This window comes from Paroedura picta, chromosome 3 (assembly GCF_049243985.1).
Source record: "Paroedura picta isolate Pp20150507F chromosome 3, Ppicta_v3.0, whole genome shotgun sequence".
Lineage (NCBI taxonomy): Eukaryota > Metazoa > Chordata > Lepidosauria > Squamata > Gekkonidae > Paroedura > Paroedura picta.
The window spans coordinates 130,408,865-130,428,262 of NC_135371.1; the positions used below are offsets into that span (position 1 = coordinate 130,408,865).

Sequence of the window (19,398 nt, forward strand, 5' to 3'; positions counted from 1 at the left end):
GGTGCCCCTCATAAGTCCTTAGTTGGCCTGGCCAAGTGAGATCAGAGCCTTGCGGGACAGGCTTTTAAAACAGGGCTGTTCTACCAGGCCCATGGTTGAGGCCCAAGAAACACCCATGAACAAAACTGGCCTGTCTATTGAAGCCCTACTCATCCATCTGGGGCTGTTAAAAAAAAATAAAAATTCTCTGCCTCCTCTCCTTCCTGTTGTTGAAATATTAGAAATAGGCATTGAATGGCAGAATTGTTTTTACCTCTTAAGATTTTGTGTACTTGATGTTACCCACTCTGAGGCTGAGAAAAAGGGCAGGAAACAAATATGATGATGATTATGGTGATGTATCCCACAGTACAGCTGGCCTGGTGGCCAGCAGCACCATTTCCAAATGCCAAAATGAGCAAAAATGAGTGTGTGGGGGGGGGATACAAATTAGGTAGATCAGAGGAGGAAACAGGAAAAGGGAAGAGGAAATAATTGGGAAGGGAAAGTGAGATGCCCCCAAGTCCTTACAGGTCCTCCATTTGTGTGTGTGTATATATGTTTGGGAAGCTCTGGCTTGGACTATTTGAATTTGTTGGTAGGAGGATCTCTTAATTAGGGACTGGTTACAGATAATGTGATGATGATCATTTATTACAGCACGAACAGTTCGTTTTGTAGAAGTTTGGAGGCAACAGTCCATCTTTCTGCTTCTTTTGTTTGCCCTTTCAGTTGTCAAGCTCCATTGCTGTTCCCTTGCATAGACACATTTTGTACACGTTGAAGCTCAGTAGAGCAGAAATGAAACATACACAGGGGCAGCCTTTCTGGAAAAGAATTTGCTTACAGTTAAAAGCTTTACTATTCATTTTTTGGCTGTGCTTTTGCTTTGCCATTTGTCATAATTCCGTTGCGCAGCTGCTCTGTATATTTTCTGAATGAACACTGCCCTCACTGTTGTCTCTCAAATCTCTTTCCTACACAAGTAATTGGGGCTAAGAGCTAAGCCCGTCCTTTTTGGTGTCCCTTGTGTTAAGAATAAGGTGATCAGATTGTCCCACTTTTGGAGGAACATCTGGGGTACCTGGCAAATTGTACTAACATTGAAATTAAAAAATATATATTACAATACTATTTTTGCATTCTATGCATTCTCTGAAACTTTTTGTTGCTCCATATAGACCAAATTTTTAATGACGAACCCCACGGTCAATGGTGTCCCGCTTTACCAATGTTAAAATCTGGTCACAATAGTTAAGAAGCTTCCAACCGAGATTGAGAAATAAGGTTTTTTCCTGCCCTTTCTCTTTTTTTACTTTTGAACTCTCAACCTTAAACCTCAGGAATTTTACTGCCATAAATATAAACTGTTAATAGGAAAATACAGTTTTTCCTCCGGAGTAGGTGTTTGGCTATAGATTCTGAACATGTAAGAATGGGCAATCTCTTCTTCCCGTTTCATTATAATACTTAGTTTATAGCAAATGCAGCAAAGTTTTTAAATGGGAAAAACAAAGCATTTTCTGTTTGCTTATTAACAATAACTGAAAAGTGGACAAACCAAACAACACATTGTTTTGGGGACTAGGTATTATTTCACTCTCATTGCTACTTAGACAGTGGCTGTTGCATATAGTTTGCATGTTCACTTTGGCAGCTGTCATATCTTGGGGGGGCGGGGGCTTTGTCGCCACCTGGTTTCCTAGTCACTGAGCTCATATGTTAACTGCAAAGCTGCACCACCTCCTGATTGGATTACTCAGACAGACATTCTGTGGTTAGTGTCCTTTGCTGTAGATGGTTGGTCAGCAAGGAAGAAATAGGGCCCTTATTATAGTTGTTGTGCTAAGTACTGAATATTTGCATGTAGCTTGGAAGTTCATACCGGAGAGTCCTGGTGTCCGGGATCTCCCTGCAACTCTCCCTTTTGTACAAGCATGGAAGTTTCCTTAAGATTGTTCAAGGCTTCTGCTCTTTTTGGTTTTATGTTGGGATTCATATCCAGGCAAGCTATGGCAAGTTTAGCATTTTAATAGTGAATGTCTCCTGAGGGCAGAGAGATAAATACTGTGGACTGTATTGCTTCCTTGTATAGTCATGCAGTATCTATGACACAAAATCCTAGTTGACGTAGGATTTTTCCCCTTTTTTCTGCTTGAAGCTTGACATCCAAATTTCTGCTATCTTGTTGGTCAACTGCTCTGCAAGGTTTCTCCTGTGGTGGCTGACAACAGACTCTTCACATTCATTCCTTAGAATTTCCGCCCTCTTTGCAGTGCATTCTCACTTATGGGCTGCTGGCTCAACACGGATCTTCCTGCCCCTGGGATCTGGGCTCCCACAGTTGAAGCAGCAAAAGCTGCAGGCTATGATTGTCATCACAAGTATTGTACCTGGAGTGAGAAAAAAGAAGAGGGAGCATATTAGTTCCTGAAAATGTTTAACAATTTAGAATGAACCTAAGCCATTTTGCAGTGCAGTAGGGATTTCATTATACCTTTTTGGGTTTTTTGTCCCCTTGAATGGCAAACAACCCTAATCAACTACTTGCTAATGGTCAGAGTTTGTAGCATTGGGATGACCAAACTGGGCCTTGTATCCTATTGCTTTAAACTGTTTATTTGGGCTTCCAACCCTCTGAAACTTAAACATTGTTCCAGCCATACTCAATAAGGATTAATCTTTGTCATGACTGATATCAAAACTGTAGATTCTCAGAAAATAGGGCTTGGGCCAAGGCAGTGAAGGGAATATCAACTTGACTGGTAGTAAAAAGTATTAAAAACTTGGGACTGAAAAGCTAGAGTGGGTGAAGATGAAAGGAGAAACACATGTGTGTGTGTGTTTGAGACAGACAGATAGACAAAACTGTGGCCACTTCTGTTTGTAGCATTCTATCTAATAGTAAAATCATAGGTCCTTGCATAGATAATGAAAACAGCAAAACCTGACCATACAGAGAACAGGGTATAGGGGTCTCTAGAGACTTCTGAAGTACGCAGGAAAATATACTTTCTGTACTAATCACACTGAAAATGCTTCAACAATGGGTTGTTGAGACCTGCTGAATATCAGTTAAATAAAAGAGGGGGAGTCAGCCTGGTCAAGCCTCAGCTTAGTGAAGAGAAGGAGATTTCCAAGTTGTCCCTCCGACCCCACTTTGATTCTTCATGGGGACTGAGGCTTGTTATAACTACTGCTAATCCTGTTGGCTGGTTTTTGTTAGAGGCAAAACTCCCACATAACCATGATACAGAAGGCTGTTACTTTGAGGAGTATTTACAACTTTGCACAGCCATAACCATACAATCAGAGTGTTTAAAGAGTAGACAGCTGTCTTTATTGGCATTTACTTCACTGGCGTTCACGGCCAGCGTGGTGGTAAAGAACTAGGATCTGGGAGACCTCGGTTCAAATCTCTACCCTGCTGTATAAGCGTAACCTATAGTTTGTGAAGATAAAATGGAGGTGAGGAGAACAATGTTAAGCCTCTTTGGGTCCCCTGTTGGGCAGAAAGGCAGGACATCAATGAAAAAGATTCATTCTGCAGTTGCTTTTCATTTTACTGCTATTCTTAGTGCTGAGGCAGTTGTTGATAACCTCTTTGCTACTTGTTCTAGTAACTGCTCCATTCCAAGTGATAAGTCCTAGTACTGATTCACATTAAGCTCCTGAAAACAAAGTAACCAGGTTGACCAGCCCAAAGACTCTTAACAAGCATCTGGAAAGCATCTTACTTACCAATGAACAGGACAATGACGAAAAAGAATGCAATCTCCAATATATCCCCCTTTGGTAATCTCTGGAACTTGTTCAGTAATTTTTCACCAATAGTGTAGAGTTCATTCTGAAAGTCCCCGTGAGACATCCTGCCTGTATTAGCCCAGGTTTTCTAAGACACAACATAGGTGGGGGAAAGGAGTACATGAGAGCTTAGTTAATAACTTTGCATTACAAAACACCTTTTGGTAATGAGATCATCAGCAGAACAAGTTTATCAGGATTCTGCCCTTGTATTTCTACTCCTGTACAGCCACTGAGGAGGAGGCTTATTGTGCTCGTTTTGAATATCCTGATATAGTATACATACAGGGTAAATCAAAAGCTGTTTCTCCAGTTCTTCGTTCCCATTTCTTAAGAGGTGTAGCAATAAAGTATGCCCTGATTCTGACAACTCTGCTTCTCTCTGAAATGACAATTCACTGAGCAGGGCTTGGGGTGTTTGCATATGGAACACACACAGAAGGTGTGTATATTCCATATGCTAAATGGTGTTCCATATTCTAAACTTCATTCCAGAGAGAATTATTTGGTTCTGCTCTTAAGATTCTTTGATTTCAACTGCTTGATGAGATGTTCTAAATGTTATAGCGTCTAAGAATGGCACAGAGTGGCAGTACTGCAAATCCTGATCAGCTTCTCGTTATGGGAATTCACCGATACTCATTCTACTTGTTTAGTGTAGGTTTCAAATGAATTTCAGGCATTGAAGAAAATAATACTTTTAATACCTACCTACTTGTTCCGTTTGATGCAGGTAATTTTCTCTAATGCTTTAAATTTGTTTGTATTTTGTAATGCATGCTCGTTAAAGGAGTTTGTGAGGTCCTCAGTGCACTCTACCAGGTGTGCTTGCTGTTAGAAGTACAGTTTATATGTGTATCTTTTTTTATTTTCTGCTGGGAGATCCTCTCACAGCTGATCTGTCATAGGCATTCTTTCATTGATGGACTTTAGGCTGCACTAAGTGTCATTAGATAACAGAACTGTAACATTCTGGTATAAAGCAGAATATTCCATGGCTGTGCCTTAGCATGGTTTAGAAAGTATTTTGATTTTCCAAAGGAGATTATAGAAATTTTTGGTTATGGTTGCTTGTACATTTGTAGGAAAGGGACCTCTGAGATTTGCAGAAAAATCTTAAACTTCAAAAAAAATATATGGGGTTGGGTTAAATCCCCCCTCCAAACAATATTTTTGTATGTGCATAATCAGCCAATGGAATTGCCTTGTGTTCTGGAAGTAAGTCTACTAGTAGAGTTGTGGAACTGTTCTGGGCCCAGCTGTGTGGTGAAGTCCAAGAGCTACAGTGGGCCCGGCCATGGTGGAGTCCGAGAGCCACTCAGGGTCCGGCTGCAGTCATGGTTGAGTTCAGGAGCTGCTGCAGGCCTAATCACAGCAGTGGCTGGGCCAAAAATCAACTGTGGGGGCCTGGAGTCGCAGCAGGCTCCACAACAAGGGAATGGGATTGGGAAGGGAGATGAGCCAGGCCTCATCATGTAAAGGGAGATGGGATTCCCTCTCTGTGAGTTGCACAGGACCCCTCTTGTGCATGCCTAATAAGTACAGGGCTTTGCATAACATCATAATGGGAAAATGCCACACCTTAAGAGCTATTGTTCTACTGCCTGAACTACTGAACATCTTCCCTCCCCAAACTAAACCTTTAAGAACTTCTATCCTTATGAAAATTTATTACAGAGCAGTCAGTCATTTTTGTTTATGCAATGGTGTGTCTGGAAATCTGCTTTTCATCCATATCGCTCTGTCACCTGGTGGATAATTGAAGGCATTGTTTGTTAAATGCTTTGTCAGAACACTTCCATCTGGTTCTGGATAGTGTGGTAGATCTCTTCCTCCAATATGGTATCCCACCAAGGATATTCTCAGCCGCCTGTCCTGTGGTTGTGTTCCATTATCAGGAGGTGGCTAAGATTGACATCTGTTCAGCATACTTTGTGACTCAGACTTTAGTTTGCAAGACAAACTGTAACTAGAGTCATTTTTTCCCCATTTATGATTAAACTCGTAACCATAGTCTGCCTCCATTTTTTAGTGGCTCTGAATTATGTGATTTCTATTCTCCGTCATTGAACTTTAAAATTATACTTCATGATAATATCTTTCTAAAAGACTGAAAGGTGGAATATTTGCTTTGTTTCTGGTAAACTAACTGTAATGAAGGACAGTGGGTATTGTTTAGTTATTATTCATTCATCTTTATACATTGAAAGGAAAAAGCCTCAAAGTTCTCAGGCTTGTCAAGGCCAGAACGTCCTTCTCTCATGAAACAAATCAGTATCAGAGTGTCTGCCTGTCTGTCTTGGCAGTGGCTAAAGATTTGAATTCTGGAAAGAATTATCCCTTTGGCTGCTTGAGTGGTTTTGTTAGGAAAGCAGGACTTATTTGCCAGCAAAAATACAATCACAAGGCTCTTCAGAGTTCGCTAATGAGAATATTGTGTCGCTGAAACAGTTGTCATCCCTCTGTGTAGCCACAAACTGATGGTACAAAGCCACCCAAATAAGACACAGTTACTTTTTAATAGTGCCTTTTGCAAAACTATGACCAACATGGTCCAGGGGACAGACTTTGACCTTAGATGAACTAGATCTCACTCCTACACTGGTGACTACCTCAGAAAAGAAAAGTCACTATTTCATCAAGTAACCCATGAAGGTTAAGACTAATGGACCGAATAAGGAGGCTGCTGAGAAGAAAAATATAGCAAGGAAGGTACAGTGTAGAATACTTTGCCCATCTGTAAGCCATAAAGGAGCCTCTAGATTTAGATTCCAACACCAGTGTTTACCATCTGTGCAGTTGGTTAGTTGCCTTTTGAACCTCACCCAAATAACAGGGATGGGTCCACAGCAGAACAGCTCTTTTTAAAACTGAGGTGATGAGAACCGCAGGAATTCAGCATACCATGTCACTAAAACTAGTTTGGCAACCTTCATGTCTGCAAGGTTAGGTTAATTGTGGTATACCTATGATTGATGCCCTGTATTCAGTTGCCCTCAGGTTTTTCCCCCTTGGAGCTCTACATGTTTAATTGCTATAAATAAATATCTTATGCTGATATTAAGGGGTTGCCAGATGAATGGCCTTCCCCCACAACTGAACTACCAGTTTTTCTGAGTTCTCTGTTTAACTGTTAGCAGAGCTAGGATTACTTGAAGGCAAGGAATAGTTTGGCTACTGGCATTAGCTATGCGCACACTAAGGAGACTATTTAGTCGAAATGCAGAAGAAAGCTGCTTTTCACTACCTGAAGGAATCCCAAAGTGGTTTACAAACACCTTTCCTTTCCTCTCCTCCCAACAGAAACCCTGTGAAGTAAGTGGGGTTGAGAGAGCTCTAAGAATTCCTCTGCAAGAAAGCTCTAGCAGGATTGTGACTAGCCCAAGGTCACCCAGTTGGCTACATGTGGAGGAATGGGAATCAAATCACTACACCACAGCACCCTATATAATAAAATGTGCAGGGTGTTTCTCACAACCTGCATGCCCTCTGGTTGGCCCTCCCCGGACGCACTCCGCTGCCCATGTGCTGCTTTCCCACGCCAGTCGATTTATGCTCCAGCCTCTGCCCCAACCATTTGTCCCCATACCTCCATGAGGGCCTTCTGCTGGCTCTGTGGCCCACCTGGGGCCAGGGCCCCCACAAGCCTCTACCCCACCTGCTTGCCCGCTTCCCTGCGTTGTGAGGAGAACTGTTGGCAGACCGGTGGAGACCCTTCTGATCCCCGTGCACTCACAACATCTGCGTGGGGACGGGGTGGTTGCCATCACCTCCCAGCTACCTCCAAGCCTTCCACCCTGACAGCAGGTGTGGGGGGGGGGAGGTTGTTTCCCACCCTCCCATCCCCAGTGCTCACAGACTAGTGTGGATGACACTATGCCGAGGCCTGCTTTCAAAGCGGGCCTAACCCCTCGTTAGTTACATAGATGTTGCAGTGCCACCAAATAACGTGTAGTTGTTTTTTGAATATGATGAAATAGTCACAGGCATGAGAAATGCAGTGTTGGCTTTGAGTGGTTGAATTTCTTTTGCTTGTACCTTTGTTTTGCCACATCACAGTGTATTTGTAAGAGCAAGTAACCTTCGTACTTATGCTTCTTCATACAAATGGTTTCTTCACCCTTAACATCTAAACTTTAAACTGCCATGACATTGTTGAGGTCCTCTACTGTTGAATGTACTGAGGCATCTAAATTTCTTGCAGCACAAAGCGGATGGACTAGCTTGATGGCTGGTAGGACTCTGCAGGAAACTTTTAGGAGTTTGTGATGAACTCACCTAAATTTTTGAGTAGCAATAAAATCCATTGGAACTGTTTGCGATAATAAAAATAGCTTAACTGAAAATTAAATCCAGACTAGAAGCTTTGTGTGTATGCAGCTGAGTTTACTTTTACTCAGAAGAGGAAGGGATAAATGCTTTTTTTTTTTTTTAGGCCTACCTAATCTGATGCTAGAGCCTCGTGGCGCGGAGTGGTAAGGCAGCATAAATGCTGTCTGTCATGAGGCTGGGAGTTCAATCCCAGCAGCCGGCTCAAGGTTGACTCAGCCTTCCATCCTTCCGAGGTCGATAAAATGAGTACCCAGCTTGATGGGTGGGGGTAAACGGTAATGACTGGTGAAGGCACTGGCAAACCACCCTGTATTGAGTCTGCCATGAAAACGCTAGAGGGCATCACCCCAAGGGTCAGACATGACCCAGTGCTTGCACAGCAGATACCTTTACCTTTACCTTAATCTGATGATGGATGTCACCTCACCACATGCAACTGTAGTAAGGGATATCATTTCCTATGAGTTTAAAGTTGGCAGTTTGTCCTGCAATTTCTTCTTGCTGTGATGTTTCTCTTGCATCTCCAGGATGCCTTTTAAGTTTATCCCACCTTTTTGAAGTACATGCCTCCTATTTAGTGAATACATCTGCTGCATACCATTCAGGGGCAGCCTGTAATATGCTTGAGGAAAGGGGCAGAAAGGCAAGTCACTGTTCTATGGCAGCTTCTTCAAAATAGCATAGGGTTTTTTTCCTGCTGTGAATTGCTAGTGTGTAGTGCCGCATGGCCTCTGGCGACTTCTCCTTGGCAGTTGTGCTTTATGGATACTGAGAGGCCTCTTTAACAGTATGACAGCTGGTAACACAAGCCAGGGCTTTGCCTTCTTATTCCTAGACATATGTTTCAAATTGCATGTTTCCCCTTTGCTGCTGGATGAGGCCCCTGCCAAACTCTTCTGTATTTTTTACCATAAAACACTCTGTTTTTCACTTCTTAGATGTTGGTCCTAGATGCTTGCTTTGTATTATTGTTTTATTTTTCCTCTCAGTGCTCAGCTAAGAGAAACAATAGTTTTCTCAAAAAAGGGATCCAGCTATTAGGAGTCTTTAACAGGAACCATAGAATTCAGATCTCTGCCTAGAGAAAGTGATCAGTTTCATTATTATGAAGCAGTAACTGTGTTGGTCTGTCATGGCAAAAATAAGCAGTAATCTAGTGGCACTTTAAAGACTAAAAGAATGTCGTGCTTTTGTGTCTGCTAAGGTTTATGCTGGAATAAAATTGGCTTACTTAATTTATTTACTAAAACCTTATATCCCACCTTTCCTCATGATTCAGGGTGGCAAGTTAGCCACTAGATTCCTGCTTATTTCCCTTTAATTATCTTTGGTTGGAAGAAAATAACTTGGAAATAATTTTGTTGTTTGCCTGCAAACATCCTCAAATGATGCGTGTTCTAAATATGTATGTATGTATACACACACACACACACACACACACACTAGCAGCTCAATATCCTTATCCTTCCATGGTTCCTCTATATATTTGTGAAAAAGCCTTGGGGGCTTATATATATATATATATATATATGTATGTATGTGTGTGTGTGTGTGTGTGTGTGTGTGTGTGTGTGTGTGTGTGTGTGTGTGTGTGTGTGTGTGTATATATATATATATATATATAGACACACACATACACATACACACACACTAGCTTCAAAGCCCATTCCTAAGAACGGGCCTTGAAATGGTCCTCTCCCCTAGCCCCCGGCCAGGCAGCTTAAGGTGGCTTTGGGCCGCAGCTCGCAGCCAGATCAAGTGAGGTGGCCAGGGGCTGGCCAGCTCATTAGCAGGCCCAGGACTGAGCTCCTTAGCAGGCAGTCAGCAGGCCAAGAGGCCCTCGTTAGCAGGCCCTCCACCACCACCCTTTGCCCAGGCCCTCTTCCCTTATCTGCTGCTGGCTGAGAGCAAAGAGGCTAGAGTCCAGGGACAGAGGGCGGGAGCTGCAGGGACAGGGCCAATCAGTGTGCTTCCAGCTTTACTGGCTGCACCCTGATTGGCCCTATTCCAACTTGGACAGCCGGACACATTCTACCCCCCCCCCAGGCTTTTTCACAAATATATAGAGGAACCATGGAAGGATAAGGATATTGTGCTGCTAGTATGAAAATGGCACTAAAGTATCACAGAAATAGTTAGATCAAATTGATTGTAAGTGCAAAGAGTTTCATCTTTGGCAACAAATGATAAAGCTATTGCAGCAGCTGTATATTTGCACACATCTAATGGTATATTAAAATCCAGGCCTGCTAACAGAGTCTTTAAATGGTAGTTAGAAGAGCAAACACGTTTCTTATCCAGATGAGGATGCAGAAATTTTCTTCTCAAATCCAAATGAATTACACAGAAGAAAAAGAAAAGGAATGTTCAATAGTTTTTACAGAAGACCTGTCACAGATACAACTCTTCCCTTTCTTGGCCTGTAAATCATCCATGAAAGATAGTAAGTGAGAAAGTGTTACGATATGTCTCATGAGTTAAAATTATTCAAAGATAAGGACTACATTTAATCAAAGTCAGAATATTTTATCAGACAGGCATTCAAAACTTGTTTGACACAGTGAATTGTGAAATCTTCATTTGGTGGGTTGTGCAAGATAGATGCTGGAGAAAAGCTAGCATTAGGTATTGGTATGGCTGACTTGCATAGAACCTGATAAAAGGCAAATTCTGTTAATTCTATTAATGTGATATTTTAGTAAAAAAATTGTTTCATGTTGCTAACCATGTTATTCTGCAATACTAGAACATAATTTGAGCCCAATAGCACCTTGAAGACCATTTTTTACCCAAGGGTATAAGCTGTTGTGAGTCAGATCTCAGTTTGTCAAAATCTCACTTTGTCACAAAGTGAGCTTTGACTCACATAGACTGTTCATGCACTGGAGGTTTTATGCCGGGTTGCAGGCTGGAGTTTTAGTTGTGTCAGGTTGCCCCACCTCTTCCTGAACCCACACGAGGGAGCATTTGGCCTGGTGCACCTCATCTGCCCTGATTTGTGCTCCTGCATGGGAGCTGGGGCAGTGAAGTTCCCAGTGCATAAACGGTCACAGCCTTTACATCTGGGGAGGAGGGGGGGGTACTGGAGTAAAATGTAGTAAAATTATTGTGTGGCTGTGCTTTAGATATTGATTCTGTAATGTTTGACTGCTGCTGGTTACTTGTTAGTCCTGGACAGGATTACCTCAAAGGCTATTTGTAGTAAATTCCAGGTGGATAGATGTATTAATCTGCAGTAAAAGCAGTGAACAATCGTGTAGTAACTTAGAATGCAATCCTGAGCAGAATGTCAGCCTTCTAAATCTGTTGAAATCAGTGGGTTTAGAAGGGTGTAGCTCTGTTTAGGATTTCACTGTTGCTAGCTTATTTCATGTTGCATGACCCTTTGTAAGCTACAGATCCTCCTTCAAAGATGTATGAAGTGGTCATCTACATTAGTAGATACATTTATAGCCTATGTATAGAGAAGAAAGAAAATAAATGTTTTAAAACTGGACCAGAGCAACCTTGCTTGTAGAGCATAAAGAATTCAGTCAATGGGGGTGTCTCCCTACAGCCAACTTGTAGATGTCTTTATTACCTTATGAAAAGGTACCCAACTCAGTGAGCCTTTGATGGCAGGGCCAGTTATGCCATACCATCACAGTGCTGTTTGGATCAGAGTTGTATCTGAGTTTGTTCTATATATTTTCATTAGATTGGCCCTTTATTGCTTGTGGTTGTGTTTCTGTGCAAAGATTTCATCCCCTGACCTGTTTGCATGCTAGCTGAATATCCCAATCCAAATAGTGTTCAGAGAATGTTGTGGTTAAAGTGTCAGAGTTCCCAGGAAAGCAAGAAAAACCTGCACTGAACTACTGCCTGTAGTAATCCATTTTGAAAAAATAAACAACCCCTCCTAGAATTCCTCACTGACACTCCATTAAAGCCTGGGCCCTCTTTCAGCAGCTGCTTCTACTCTAACTGTGCTGAAGAACCAAAAACAAGTATAGGAATGTGGAATGTTTTCTAATTGGCACAAACTCCTTAATCTTGAGACACACTCTTAGTTGTGTGTAATGGCAATATAGTAGCTTTCTTGCTCAACCAGAACTTTTATCTTCAGAGAAACATACAACAAAGTTTTAATGATTATTCCACAGTTTGGTGAGAATTCCCTCAATTGCCTGAGGAATTTCAGCTGTATAATCAGACTAATTGCCAATTCCTGGGAAGATGTCTCAGATTTTCTCATGCCTGGGTCACAAAACAGCCTTGCATCCCCCCCCCCCACCCTTACTGATGTTAAAGTGTTTAGGGCCCCGTACAAGGGAGCATGCAGCTGGCTCACACTCTTGACTGCTGAACAACTAGTTTTCATCTCCCACCACCTTCTTGCTCTTCCATCCTGTGTCCTCCCTGCAGTTCTAACTCTTGCCATAAAATCTTGACAAAGGCTTAAGCTGAACAATGGAATCCTTCCTTTGCTGAGGCGCTGTAGCAGGATGAGAAGAGGCAAAAGCCAGCCTTACCCCAGTGGTGCAGCCGGGTTAGATGGTTGTCCTTTGTGTTTTTCTTTCTGTTGTCTTCATTTCATGTCAGCTCTCCTTCCATTTTTGACCCTCTCTTTATCCTCTCTTTCCTTGCTCGGCTGCTCTTTTCCCTGATGCTGACAGCCAGCTGCTTTCAGTGTCTGCGTTGTGTGCGCACGCTTGCTTGTGCGCGCTCTCTCTCTCTCTCTGAACCTCTTTTTGTTGTTGGTCGTCCTGGAGATGCGAAGTTTCATGTTACATGAGCGCCAGGGAGAGGGGAGGGAAGACAGTGGAGATTTGCAGCTGGTATATACTCCCCAGAGCAAAGCTCCTGAAACCCACACTTGTTGCAAGCTCTGCCTTACTCTTGACTGTATACAAAGTTTCTCCTCTGTTTTTATAGCCCCTGTGACAATTGAGCAAGTTTCCTTTGGGTTTCTTGCCTGCTTAGTACAGGAATTAGCCTCTCTCCAAGCTTCTAAATCCTTTGCTGTCTACCAAAGAATAATCAACTGCTGTTCTGTGAAGAAGCGGCTGACAATAAAGAGAAAGGAATATAAGAATCGGAAGGTGGTTCCTGCCCTTCAGTTGTACAGGAACATCTGGGTCTTTAGGTTTTTACTTAGGGATGCCCCCAGAATGTAACATACGTTTTTTTGGATTATTTGGTAATTTTATCATATAAAAAACCAATTAGGCTGAATTGTTTGAAATGGACGTGGTCAGACTTGGCTGCATTTCTGCAAATCTACACAAAGGAGGCGTTTCAACCAGGGTTTGGCAGTTCATGGCCTTTAGGACCGCATGTAACCCAGTAACATAGATTAATCATGCATTATCTTTGTTTAATGGATATTGATCCCTGATGATGCGTCCTTGAGTGTAGGGCAGGTTATACATTTCAATGATAGTAGGTACAAAATTAAAAGTTTAATATAGAATTAAAAGAGCAGAGATCCAGCATTCATACAACAGTGCTAGTGAGCAGGAAAAGACAAATCTTGTAGAACTTGCTGAGTGTCTGCAGGGAGGAGGGAATCATAGAATCATAGAGTTGGAAGGGGCCATACAGGCCATCTAGTCCAACCCCCTGCTCAACGCAGGATCAGCCCTAAGCATCCTAAAGCATCCAAGAAAAGTGTGCATCCAACCTTTGCTTGAAGACTGCCAGTGAGGGGGAGCTCATCACCTCCTTAGGCAGTCTATTCCACTGCTGAACTACTCTGACTGTGAAAATTTTTTTCCTGATATCTAGTCTATATCGTTGTTCTTGAAGTTTAAACCCATTACTGCATGTCCTCTCCTCTGCAGCGGGGAGGATCGCCAAGGTCACAGAGGATCAGAAATGAAGCACCAAAAGCGCAGAAACAAACCCAAATCTCCCATTGCTTGTGAGATGATTATTTTGATATCCTCCTCCGAACTGACCTGCAAAGAAACTCCTTGTGTTGACTGATCAGGAAAGGCTTATACTAGGGGCCAAGCCCATTGCATTCAGGAATACCACAGGGACTAGATTGGGGTGTGTGTGTGGAAGAACTCTGCAGTCCTTTGGCCTGTTACTGGAAGATGGTCGGGTCCATTTGCAACAGCTTAGATAAAAAGGCAGACTTTGCATTGAGAAAGGTTCACAAAGCAATTATCTTGGCAATTAAAGCAGCTTCGACTGTATCTGTTGTGTCCAGGCGTCTATTGTATGGACCAGGAATTTATTCCAGCTACTTTCTGAGTCCAGTAGATATTTCACAGAAGGGGCCAACACCTCCTTCGCAGTGGTGCAACAATGGATTCTGGCCATGGCAGCAAGAAGAATCCTCTTGCTCGGGTCTGGGAAGCCAACTTTCTCCTCAAGACTATAATGATGGCACACACATTCTAGGAAGACACATTATTTGGGGTCTGCCGGGATAAGATTCTAGTGGAGACCAGAAATAAAGAGAAGGAACTCCTTCAAAACTGAGATGCTTAGACAGATGGTCAAATGGTGATTCTTCCGTTTGTTCCCACCGTACCTTTATGAGATTCAAACATGATCAAAGAAAATCAAACTGGAACCACTCCAGACCCTTCTTCAGAAGAGGACATTTCAGCTCCAGATTATCCAGGCAACCCAGCAATAAATCAGAAAAGATTGACTGTGATGGAAAACATCCCAAAGCACGACAGCCCCTTGATTCTGGGGGAAGACTACTCCACTTCAAGGAAGTCTAGATGCAGTCACAGGCTGATCTCTGGACCGTGGAATTAGTCACCAAATGTTATGTGATAAGGGTTTTCCAATCTCCCCATCTTCCAAGGGAACAAAACTCAGAACTGTGTTGGCAGGCCATCACCCTCTGTCCATCCAAGCTTTGAAAAAGGGTCACAGTGTCTGCATAGAGACTGGATGGTTGTCTGTAAAATGTGGGGTATAAAAAAAACAGCTCCCAAAGACAAAAGGAAATTGGGTACACAGGTGGCCATCCAATGTCCACAAAACCATGAATTCATTGTAAATGTACAGAAGAGCTCACTGATTCCATTACAAAGACTGGAGCACCTGTGGGTCATCATCCCAAAAATCTCTTTGGAGTATTCACATCAACTCAATCAGTGCAGCTCTTTCAGGTATCTTTGAGTTATATTGAAAGAGACGCTAAATTGAAATGTGCATTTAGCATTTATTCAGTTCTCTGCACAAAGGATGATGGGGTCTGGGTATTTTTCTATACAAAGGGTGATTTTCTTAGAGACCCAGTCCTAAAATTATTTAAAATCAAGTTCATCCCTTACCTATTGTATGGAGTGGTCATTTGGGGCTGGAAGGAAGTTATCTTCACCAGCTTGTAAACAATCCAAAACTGTTTCTTTAGATGCATTTTGTTGTTGTTAGGTGCAAAGTCGTGTCTGACCCATCGTGACCCCATGGACAATGATCCTCCAGGCCTTCCTGTCCTCTACCATTCCCCGGAGTCCATTTAAGCTCGCACCAACTGCTTCAGTGACTCCATGCAGCCACCTCATTCTCTGTCGTCCCCGTCTTCTTTTGCCCTCAATCACTCCCAGCATTTGGCTCTTCTCCAGGGAGTCCTTCCTTCTCATGAGGTGGCCAAAGTATTTGAGGATCATCAGGATCATCTTCAGGATCTGGCCTAAGGAGCAGGCAGGGCTGATCTCCTCTAGGACTGACCGGTTTGTTCGCCTTGCAGTCCAAGGGACTCACAAGAGTCTTCTCCAGCACCAGAGTTCAAAAGCCTCAATTCTTTGACACTCGGCCTTATTTATGGTCCAACTTTCACAACCATACATTGCAACTGGGAATACCATAGCCTTGACTAAACGCACTTTTGTTGGCAGGGTGATGTCTCTGCTTTTTAGGATGGTGTCTAGATTTGCCATAGCTTTTCTCCCCAGGAGCAAGCGTCTTTTAATTTCTTTGCTGCAGTCCCCATCTGCAGTGATCTTGGAGCCCAGGAAAATAAAATCTCTCACTACCTCCATTTCTTCCCCATCTATTTGCCAGGAATTGAGGGGGCCGGATGCCATGATCTTTGTTTTCTTGATGAGTTTCAAGCCAACTTTTGCACTCCCCTCCTTTACCCGCATCAACAGGCTCTTTAGTTCCTCTTCACTTTCTGCCATTAGAGTGTTATCATCTGCATATCTGAGGTTGTTGATATTTCTCCCTGCAATAATCTTCATCCCAATTTGTGACTCCTCTAACCTCATCTTTCTCATGATGTGCTCCGCATACAAGTTAAATAGGCAAGGCGACAGTATACAGCCTTGCCAAACTCCTTTCTCAATTTTGAACCAATCAGTGATTCCATGCTCGGTTCTCACTGTTGCTTCTTGACCTGCATATAGGTTTCTCAAGAGACAAATAAGATGCTCTGGTATTCCCATCTCTTTAAGAACTTGCCACAATTTGTTGTGCTCCACACAATCAAAAGCTTTAGCATAGTCAATGAAGCAAAAGTAGACGTTCTTCTGGAACTCCCTAGCTTTCTCTATGATCCAGCATATATTGGCAATTTGATCTCTAGTTCCTCTGCCTCTTCGAAATCCTGCCTGTACTTCTGGAAGTTCTCGGTCCACATATTGCTGTAGCCTAGCTTGTAGGATTTTGAGCATAACTTTGCCAGCATGAGAAATGAGTGCAATGGTGCGGTAGTTTGAACATTCTTTGGCATTGCCCTTCTTTGGGATTGGAATGTAAACTGACCTTTTCCAATCCCATGGCCATTGTTGAGTTTTCCAAATTTGCTGGCATATTGAGTGTAGCACTTTTACTGCATCGTCTTTTAAGATTTTGAATAGTTCAACTGGAATGCTGTCGCCATCACTAGCTTTATTGTTGCTCAGTCTTCCTAAGGCCCATTTGACTTCACATTCCAGGATGTCTGGTTCCAGGTCAGTAACTACCCCATCATGGTTATCAGGGATGTTAAGCTCGCTCTTGTATAATTTTGCCACCTTTTAAAATCTCTTCTGCTTCTGTGAGGTCCCTACCATTTTGGTCCCTTATCATACCCATCTTTGCATGAAACGTTCTCTTCATATCTCCAATTTTCCTGAAAAGATCTCTGGTCCTCCCCATTCTATTGTTTTCTTCTATTTGTTTGCACTGTTCATTTAAGGAGGCATTCTTATTTCTTCTAGCTTTTCTCTGGAATTCTGCATTCAATTGGGTGTATCTTTCTCTTTCTCCCTTGCCTTTCACTTCCCTTCTCTCCTTAGCTATTTGTAAAACTTCCTCAGACAACCATTTTGATTTCTTGCATTTCTTTTTCTTTGGGATGGTTTTAGTTGCTACCTCTTGTACAATGTTGTGAACCTCCGTCCATAGTTCTTCAGGTACTCTATCAGATCTAATTCTTTAAATCTATTTGTCACCTCTACTGTATATTCGTCGGGGATATGATTTAGTTCATACTTGAGTGGACTAGTGCTTTTCACTACTTTCTTCAATTTGCGCCTAAATTTTGCAACAAGAAGCTGATGATCTGAACCACAATCAGCTCCTGGTCTTGTTTTTACTGACTGTATAGACCCTCTCCATCTTTGGCTGCAGAGCACATAGTCAATCTGATTTCTTTGTTGACTGTCTGGTGATGTCCATGTGTAGAGTCGTCTCTTGGGTTGTTGGAAAAGAGTGTTTGCTATGACCATTGTATTCTCCTGACAAAATTCTACCAGCCTGTGCCCTGCTTCATTTTGTACTCCAAGGCCAAACTTGCCTGTTATCCCCGTTATCTTTTGGCTTCCTACCTTAGCATTCCAATCCCCCATGATGATAAGCACCTCATTTTTTGGCGTTGCCTCTAGAAGGTGTTGTAGGGCTTCATAGAACTGGTCAACTTCATCCTCTTCAGCAGCAGTGGTTGGGGCATAGACCTGGATTACTGTGATGTTGAATGGTTTGCCTTGGATTCGAACTGAGATCATTCTGTCATTTTGGGGATTGTATCCCAAGACTGCTTTTCCTACTCTCTTATTGATTATGAAGGCTACTCCATTTCTTCTGTGAGATTCTTGTCCACAGTATTATACCTGATGTTCATCTGAATTAAATTCACCCATTCCTGTCCATTTTAGTTCACTGATTCCTAAAATGTCGATGTTCAGTCTTGTCATCTCTTGTTTGACGATGTCCAGCTTCCTTGATTCATGGATCTGACGTTCCAGGTTCCTATGGAATAAAAATCTTTAGAGCATCGGACTGTCTTTTCGCCACCAGTTACCTCCACAACTGAGCGTCCTTTCAGCTTTGGCCCAGTCGCTTCATTCATTCTGGCGCTACTCGTACTAGCTGTCTGCTCATCCCCAGTAGCATATTGGAAACCTTCAGACCTGAGGAAATGACAATCAATAATGCACTGAAAGCATGCGTAGCAGAAGTATATAAAAGTCACAAGCTTCCCTTCCTACTGGAATCACAACCCATTTGGTCAAGACTGCTACTACTAATACTGTATTTGTGAAGTATGCCACTGTCAAGGAAGTCTGCAAGGCAGCTACATGGTCTTCTCTTTCCACATTTATCAGACATGGCACAATCAATAATTACAATTCAGCGGACACTGAGGATGCTGCTTTGGGAGGTCCCTCAAGATATTCTCTGTCTCAGAGGGAGAATGGACCATTGGATACTCAATATGAAAGGTCCTTGTCCTTTGAGGAAAGGAGGACATCTTGTCCTTCCCAAAGTAATTGTTAAGCTAGATACCCAGCAGATTCTCTTCCTGTCTCAGCTATATTACTTACCTCTTTTTTTCTCTTTTCTGTGTCACTGTTCTGTCTTGTCCATTTGTTCTCCTTTTAGAATTGGCACTAAAATTGACTGCTTTTAGAGTCCCACAGGCTGGAGACAGGAGCTGAAAAGGGTAGCTCCTGTCTCCCTTTCCTCAGAGAAGAATGTCCCTTCACGGTGAGTATTAAAGAGATAAATTCTCTCTAATACACTCCTGTTGTGAGACAGAGTTCGGTCTAGGCAAGTAATGTTCATCCTGGCAGGCAGTGGTTAAGTTGTGCAATATTTCCGGCCGAGGACATTCCTAATCAAGCTGCCAGGGGCTGAGCCTGTGACCTCAAGATAACGGCTTCTCCACTGCAGCTAAACATTGTCTGCATTTCACTAGCTGGTGCTTTTCATTAAAAGTATGGGTTTAGATATGCATGTGGAGTTTTCCCTCAGTCACACTGTAAGCATGATTTATCCTTCTCTGTTAGTTGCTTTGAACGAAAACCTAAATGCTGTATATTTAGTAGCATAATGGAATGATACATTGTC

General features: G+C 42.6%; 2 protein-coding genes across 7 annotated transcripts in view; one reads left to right on the forward strand and one right to left on the reverse strand.

Annotated features, from left to right (window-relative positions):
• Positions 1-19,398, forward strand: part of RECQL5 (RecQ like helicase 5) — a 63,758-nt gene that overhangs the window by 20,237 nt on the left and 24,123 nt on the right. The gene's annotated exons all lie outside the window — the stretch shown is intronic.
• Positions 1,436-19,089, reverse strand: SMIM5 (small integral membrane protein 5). Of its 4 annotated transcripts, none has more exons than XM_077327765.1 (4): positions 18,873-19,089; positions 18,350-18,458; positions 3,721-3,871; positions 1,436-2,372 (listed from the first exon to the last, which is right to left on the reverse strand). In XM_077327765.1, the coding sequence occupies exons 2-4, from the start codon at positions 18,395-18,397 to the stop codon at positions 2,263-2,265; spliced, it is 309 nt and encodes a 102-aa protein (XP_077183880.1). In that variant the 5' UTR covers positions 18,398-18,458; positions 18,873-19,089; the 3' UTR covers positions 1,436-2,262. The 4 variants fall into 4 exon arrangements, 3 of the variants coding, with proteins under 3 accessions (XP_077183880.1, XP_077183881.1, XP_077183879.1); XM_077327766.1 differs by lacking the exon at positions 18,873-19,089 and adding an exon at positions 12,627-12,860; XM_077327764.1 differs by lacking the exons at positions 18,350-18,458; positions 18,873-19,089 and adding an exon at positions 4,070-4,218.